Source organism: Macaca mulatta, chromosome 14, assembly GCF_049350105.2.
Source record: "Macaca mulatta isolate MMU2019108-1 chromosome 14, T2T-MMU8v2.0, whole genome shotgun sequence".
NCBI classification, from domain to species: Eukaryota; Metazoa; Chordata; class Mammalia; order Primates; family Cercopithecidae; genus Macaca; species Macaca mulatta.
In genome coordinates this window covers 47,177,041-47,184,293 of record NC_133419.1, presented here as the reverse complement: position 1 = coordinate 47,184,293, position 7,253 = coordinate 47,177,041, and the positions used below count along the sequence as shown (strand labels likewise).

The following is a 7,253-nucleotide window of genomic DNA, read 5'->3' as shown; positions in this document are numbered from 1 at the left end:
TGAGACTCAGACTCAAACCTCCTATACCTCCTATACCTACACTTCCATTAGTGTCTTTTGATAGAAACTGTATGAGAAAGTTCTGTTGTAAATAGTTCTACTTTATATCCATACATTTTCTTCCTCCTTGACAAATAAGTTTGTCTTTCCTCTGTAAATATAATTTTATAACTAATCTTCTCACCTTAGGAGTCCTCCTCAATTCTTTTTTCAGAGAAAAGGGGTATGCCAGTTAACAGTTTCTTTATTTTGAGCTCCACATCCACCCTTTTGCCCTCACTGTGATGCTGGAGCTGGACCCTGTAAGCATTTCTCCTTTGCCAGTTGGGCATGATGTTAATCTTCACACACAGAGGGTGTTAGAGGGCCAAGCAGGAGACGAAGGCATCTTTTCCTGATCGTGTGTGCTTTGCTTCCTTTCAGCTCCTGTACAGGACACCCAGTGGCACTCGCCCCAGAGATCTGAGTGGCATCCCAAAGCCAAGGCAGTTTCCTGACAATTTCTGTGGCACCTCAGTAGGACGTCCATGATGTTCACCAGCAGCCCACTTATCTTAATCAGCTCGGGCTGCTGTAACAAAATAGTACAGCCATGCTGTGAGTTGGAGTTTCAAGATACACATTTTGGCAAGATATAATTCAGTCCAGAGCACTGCCACTTTCACAGCTGGCTTCCCAGGGGGTGTGATAACATCCTCTCTCCTGCCCCCAAGCAGACAGTTCCCCAAATTTGTCGCAGGAACCCTAGCTGCATTCCCAGAGTTAAGTTACACCCTGGGCAGGTTCCTGCCAAGTTTCATTAATACCTCAATGGAGTTTGTTAGTTTTGGTTTGAAGGACCCAGTAAATTATTTGCCATCCAATGTCAGTCTTGTGAGGGGCCCAATCTCAAATTTATACCTTCTCATATGCTGTACTCTTAGAAGTTAATGCTGCTATCAGTTAATAATTCTTTATATTAAAATTTCCCTTTTCAAATTACTGCCTGGTTTCTGTCTTCCAAAGGGACCCTGACTGATGAAACAGTTCTTCTCTATCTGGCTCTCTCTTCACTGCCACGACTTCCATAATTTTGATCTAGTTAAGGTCCAGAAACTCAGAAAACATTCATAAAAGGGGTCGCATTACATATTTAGACTTGAAATAAGGCAACAAAAACAGAGTGGAAGAGAACTGCATTGGAGGTATTTTTTAGACAGAATGGGTAGAAATTCATTAATGCCTGAATTTGTAGGTGTTGCTGAGAAATGAAAGGAAGATTGGGGTGGCAGTCATTGAGGCAGGATTTCATGATTCAATTGTCTGTGTCCCCTGCCTCCAGAAACAGAGATCACTGAGGAACGAAGAACTGGGGGACAGAGAAGGCAACAGGAAATAATTGACAGGAGATGAGAAGCCTGGACAAGGAAGGGACTGGAAATAGCAATAATGTATCCACAAGGGTCTGGAAAAAAGGAGGTCTGACTTGTGGAGGGGTTGATGCAGGTGTCTGCGCTATGACTGCTAAGAATGTCTCCTCACATCCAAACACACAGCTTACCTAGGCTCACCCTTCACGTGAGTGTGCATTGATTTCCCCTTTGTACCAAACAGGCAGCACGCACCAAAAGACCACACTGTTTCAACAAATTCAACCTCTTAAGCATTTATTAGATGCCTATTGTATGCCATATCTCAGCCTCTGTGGACACAGACCTCACTAACTTTGTATCCCTGCCCTGAGGGCCTCACAGCCAGGTCTCCTGAGAGCAGACTGAAGAGGAAGCTCAGTACTTCTCAGGCAGGCCAGCAGGTCGGAAGTGATTGGGGTCTTTGCCACTCCTGCCCCATTCATTAGCAGCCTGATCAGCCAGTGTGTCCTCCGCACCATGGCCCAGGAGTTTCTGGATATTCTCTCTGGCATCACTGTAGTCCAGGCAGGCAAGAGGGAGATTAATCACCAGGCCAGTGAGCAACAGCCCACCCTCCCATTCTCCCTTGGAATGGGGGTTCCAAGGGAGGGCTCTGAGAGGAGCCCACAAAGGCCAAGGAAGGAGGGGTGAAAACACTGACCCTGCCTGGACACCGCCCCACTCAGCCAGGCTGGGCTCCCCTAGGCTGGATGAACAGCACCCAGAGAGGGAGGGTGAGGAATCACTCGCTCCTACCATCACTCAGACCCTCACACTGAGCACAGAGGCAGAGAGAGGGCAAGAGGAGGAGGGTCTGCAGCCTCTAACTTCTCTACAAGGAGCTCGCCTCCCTCCTGATTGTCCAAGGCAGGCAAGCTCTGCTCACCCAGCCCTGGCATCCCAGGAACTCCAGTTACCTGATCACTTCTGCGGCCCAGACACCCCCAGGTCCCCGTTGGGCAGCATCATAGTTCCCCCTAGCATGGAAGTATTTGTCTGAATTTTTGTAATTGGCTTCTTTCATGTCAGAGTAGGCTCTCCACATGTCCCGAGCCCCTGGAAAGGAAAGGCAAGGCAGAAGGGACATCAGGAGAACATGAAGAATCCAACAACACCTTAGAGGGGAATGATAGAAGGACAAATCTTCCACTGACTTCAAGCTTTCAGCCTGCGATCGTAGCAGCCTTGGATACCGTGGGTTGAGAAGCACATTCCTTTATCCTAGTTGGCTTCTCCAGGTCCCCTGGTGAAGAGCCACTGCTATAGAATGAAGCTGCCTATGATAAGATCCAGGAGTGTATAGGAATGAGGTGGTGACATGAAATACTGATGCTGAGAAAGGTGGCAGACACAGAGCACCTCCGCCCTGACTACTAAAATATATATTCTTGCAAATGGAATACATCTCATTGTGACCTGAGTCCCACCGACTGCTAGGAGCATAAAAGTCCCTAAACACTTTCTCAGTAGGCTGTACTGATGCTGTGGGTTGCTTGAGGAAGTAATAGAGCAGTGGTGCTCGGCCTTGGCTGCACTTTCTTTTTTTGTTTTTTTAGACGGAGTCTCGCTCTGTCACCCAGGCTGGAGCACACTGGCGCGATCTAACTCACTACAACCTCTGCTTCCTGGGTTCAAGTGATTCTCCTGCTTCAGCCTCCCGAGTAGCTGGGATTACAGGTGCCTGCCACCACGCCTGGCTACATTTTACTGTTTTTAGTAGAGACAGGGTTTCACCATGTTGGCCAGGCTGCTCAGAAACTCATGACCTCAAGTGATTCATCCACCTTGGCCTCCCAAAGTGCTGGAATTACAGGTGTGAGCCTTGGCTGCACTCTCTAATCACCCAGAGAGAAACTGAAAGTCCCAATGCCCAGGCCACACCCCAGGCCAGTTTCTGCAGACTCTGTTGGAGAGTTGCAGGCATGGGTAGTTCAGGTGATGCCAAGGCGTGCCTGAGATTCATAACCATCAAGCTCTAGGAGCTGGTCAGTGATGCGTCTACCTGGCAAGAGCTCTGACCTCAAGCACAGCTGGGCTCAAACCTCTGCTCTGCCACCTGCTGACTGGCAGTAAGTCCCTGGGCAGCGGTCTCAGCTGCTCTAAGCCTCAGCTTTGTCACCTTCAAAGAGGGGAGGATGCCTGCCTCACAGAGTCGTTCTGAAATTCAATGAGAAGATGCTCTGATCCTTGTGGGAGTTTGATGCACGTCAGTTCCCATCTCCTGTCAAGAAGGCTGGAGAAGGAATGGAAATGGAACAAACCTGGAAGGGAGCCCCTGACAGAGCGAGGCTAAAGAGCCGTGTACATTATCCAACTAGGAAAGCAAAGAAGGAAGGAGAAAGAAGACAGAAGGGTCAACAGCCTTAGTCATGCTCTTATGAGATTTATGCTGAGGGACATTTTATACCAATCGCAGGCCTTAATTTGCATCTTCTACTCAAAACAAAAGCTCAGCTACTCCTGGAAAGGATGATTGTTCTTTCTCTGAGCAACTGACTGACTCTCTAAGCTGTTGAGCAGCTCCCCAGACATCCGGCACATCCTGAACATTGGGCACCACAACCTAAGGCAGCGGCTCAAACCTTAAGAAAGCACAAAAATACCCCGTGTGCGTTGTTACTGGATCTCCCGTCCCTTACGGCTCAGGAGATGTGTTTTTGATACACCTTGCAGCGGCTTCTGAAACGTGATCCATCCGCTGAACACACCGAGAAGCTGCACTACGGGGAAAGAAGATATTCCCAGCAGCTCTGAAAGACCCGAGATGGGCAATCCAGCAAAGCCTAGTTCATGACAGGCCCTAGCAACGCAGACACTAGCAACTCTGTGGTTCAAAAGCAGCCTTCCGAAAGCATCATTTCCCCCATTTGATGAGGTCCAGGATGATGCTTCTCTTCAGAAATCCTGCATACCTTCTGAAGCCTTACCGTCATAAGCCTCACCAAGGAAGGAAAACCAGCTTCGGCTGCTGACACCCAGGACCAAGGAGCAGAAAACCAGGCCCGTGAGAAGCTTCATGGTGCTGAAATGAAAGGAGAAGTCAGGCAGTCGCCCACAAGAGTGGCACAGCTTTCCTTGGGACTTATATTCCAACGAGAGCCTGGTTATTTCCACTGGATCTTATTAGAATCTTAGTGGCTCATCTAGGAAACCTTGCAGCAGGACCTCACTCAGAGCCAGAAGCCCTTGGTTCTGAACCCATCAGCCCTAAAGCCTGACTGTGTAAGAGGATGCCAACGTGGCATTGATGGAGAAAGGCGGGAGCTACGACCAGACTGTCACTCCCTCAAGTAGCCTGTAATTCCCCACAACGCATTTACCGTGTGTTCCCTCTGCCCAGCACAGAACTCAACATGGGATAAACACAAAGTAAGATCACAATTTTTTATTCTTAAAGCTTTTAGCACCTGGTATTCCCAGGTGGTCTCCCATCCAAGTACTACCAGGCCGACCCTGCTTACCTCCCTAGATCCGAGGAGATAAGACACCTTCAAAATGGTATGGCTGTAGGCCCCAGGATAACTATTTTTTAAAGGAAATGACAATCTTGTTGGGAAAGAGAAAACAGAGTAAGTTTTAAAATCACTCCTTGGTGTGCTCCTCACCTGATCTATGCTGGAGCTGAGCTGCGGGTCCCTGTCTGCCAGGGAGAGGTGGCTGCTATTTATGCTGAGCCTTCCCTGTTGGGCTCTTGGGAGGGAAGAAAAGCTGGATGTGGTTCCTGGGGAAAGTCCCTGCAGGTCATTTCCCCTACAAAACGGTCTAAGACAAGTTCCTGGACGCCAGTGGTTTCTTCATCCCGGGTCATTTATCCCAGTTGTGCAACCTGTGGGAACAAGATAGGTTTGCTGTGCATGGCAGCTGCCAGGGCAGGAGACCAGCTCTGCTCCTCAGCATTGAGGGGGCTGAGGCTGCAGAGTTGAGAGTGGGAGCCCCGTGATGGTGGCACCTGGGCTGCTGGAGGGCATGGAGGGCAGCTTTTCAGTCAGCTCCTGACTATACTGGTCATTTCCTCAGGATGGGCCCTGCTGGGCCACATGGCAGATGGCCCTGACATGAAGTCCCTGTGAGTTCATGTCTAAAGCCTTTAAGTTTTAAAATGGACAGCCTACCCCTGCCACATCTCATGTGTGCCCTGGAAGGCTCCTTCCACCCCTCTGTCTGGATATCCTGAGATTTCTCGGCACAGAAAATCTCTGCTCAGCTGGCCTAGCCAATTTGGAAATGCCTTTTCTAAGCTGGCTCCTGAGCCGAGGGCAATGTAGAGCAGGGCACTTTCTGCTGCTCCTGCCTAGTCCTGGAGCCCCACCTTGGGAGAATGCGAGTGTGGTGCATTAAATTGGCAGCCCAGCTGGGGATGTGCCCGGCTCCCAGGCAGGGAAGGATGGGAGAGCTCTTGTTCTGCTCTATTATCATGGAGGGATGCAGGGGCCACACAGTTCACTCTCTCATGAGAACATCAACAGGGTCAGATTAGCTCTGCAGAGGCTTGTGGAGGAGCATGGTGGCCAGAGATGGGTCAGTACCAGAGCCCAGCAGGGCTGAGGCCAGGACATGCAGAGAGGCTGGTGGACATAGCAGCAACTCTGGTTTCTTCTTCTGCAGTCCATGTTCATACCCTGAGGGCTAGGCATTTGTAATAACAAACAAAAAATTTAGAAATGGGCCAGGCACAGTGGCATGTGCCTGTAGTCCCAGCTACTTGGGAGGCCAAGGCAGGAGGCCTGCTTGAACCCACAAGTTTGAGGCCACATTGGACACATGAGGACAACACAGCAAGATTGTCTTTAAAAACATTTTTTTAATCTCTGAGAAATGGGTGGGGCGAGGAGGTAAAGGATGGCCAAACGCCCCATAAATAGCAAATGCGTGGCTCCCGTGTGAACAATGACATTGTAGACTCTGCTCTGACACCTATGCATTGACACCTCCGCCTCTCCCACTACATCCTGCCACCTTAAAACCATTGAGAGTGGTACCTGCTGGAACGGGTCTACACACACAGTCACACATCTTTTAGGCAGGGTAGTTGACACTCCCAGGGAGAAAGAGTTCACAGAGAGATGCTAAATGTTTCCAACTCGGTAGAGAAAATAATAGTACATCATGATCAACCAGGGTTTATTCCAGGGATTCAAGAAGAGTTTAATATCAGAAAAATCTATCTTTGTAATTCACTGTACCAGTAATCAAAGGAAAGGACTGTACATTTATTTTACTAGATGCAGAAAATGAATTTCATAATTGTCAACATCTATTGATGATAAGGAAAATGTATAACAAAATAAAGAGACCCTTTCTGACTTGAGAAAGGATAAATATCAATATGTTATAGCAACAGTTCTCAAACTGTTTTCCAGGGAACCCTGAGAATCCCTCCTTAGGGGGGCTTTGATATCAAAATTATTTTTAGAATAGTACTAACACACTGTTTTCATGTTTCAGTCTCATTTTCTCATGAGTACACACAATATGATAAGTTCGTTGATATGAGTGCAAATTTCCACATTGTAACTGACTTTTCAGAAGCTACCACTTGTTGAGTTTGGTATAGTATAGAATAGCCACAATTGCCGGGTGTGGTGGCTCACGCCTGTAATCCCAACACTTTGGGAGGCAGAAGCGGGTGGATCATGAGGTCAGGAGATCAAGACCATCCTGGCTAACACGGTGAAATCCCGTCTCTACCAAAAATTTTTAAAAAATTAGCCGGGCGTGGTGGCGGGTGCCTGTAGTCCCAGTTACTCAGGAGGCTGAGGAAGGAGAATGGCATGAACCCGGGAGGTGGAGCTTGCAGTGAGTCATTATTGTGCCACCACACTCCAGCCTGGGCGACAGAGCGAGACTGCGTCTCAAAAAAAA

The 7,253-nt window shown here is 48.6% G+C and overlaps 1 protein-coding gene across 2 annotated transcripts; it reads right to left on the bottom strand.

Annotated features, from left to right (window-relative positions):
• Positions 1-1,629: 1,629 nt before the first annotated feature.
• On the bottom strand, positions 1,630-5,161 carry SAA2 (serum amyloid A2). Of its 2 annotated transcripts, XM_015114693.3 has the most exons (5): positions 4,997-5,142; positions 4,853-4,913; positions 4,319-4,413; positions 2,309-2,447; positions 1,630-1,905 (listed from the first exon to the last, which is right to left on the bottom strand). In XM_015114693.3, exons 3-5 carry the CDS (start codon positions 4,407-4,409, stop codon positions 1,767-1,769), a joined length of 369 nt encoding a protein of 122 aa, XP_014970179.3. In that variant the 5' UTR covers positions 4,410-4,413; positions 4,853-4,913; positions 4,997-5,142; the 3' UTR covers positions 1,630-1,766. The 2 variants fall into 2 exon arrangements, with proteins under 2 accessions (XP_014970179.3, XP_001086242.3); XM_001086242.5 differs by lacking the exon at positions 4,853-4,913 and having other exon boundaries at positions 4,997-5,161.
• Between the last annotated feature and the right edge of the window lie 2,092 nt (positions 5,162-7,253).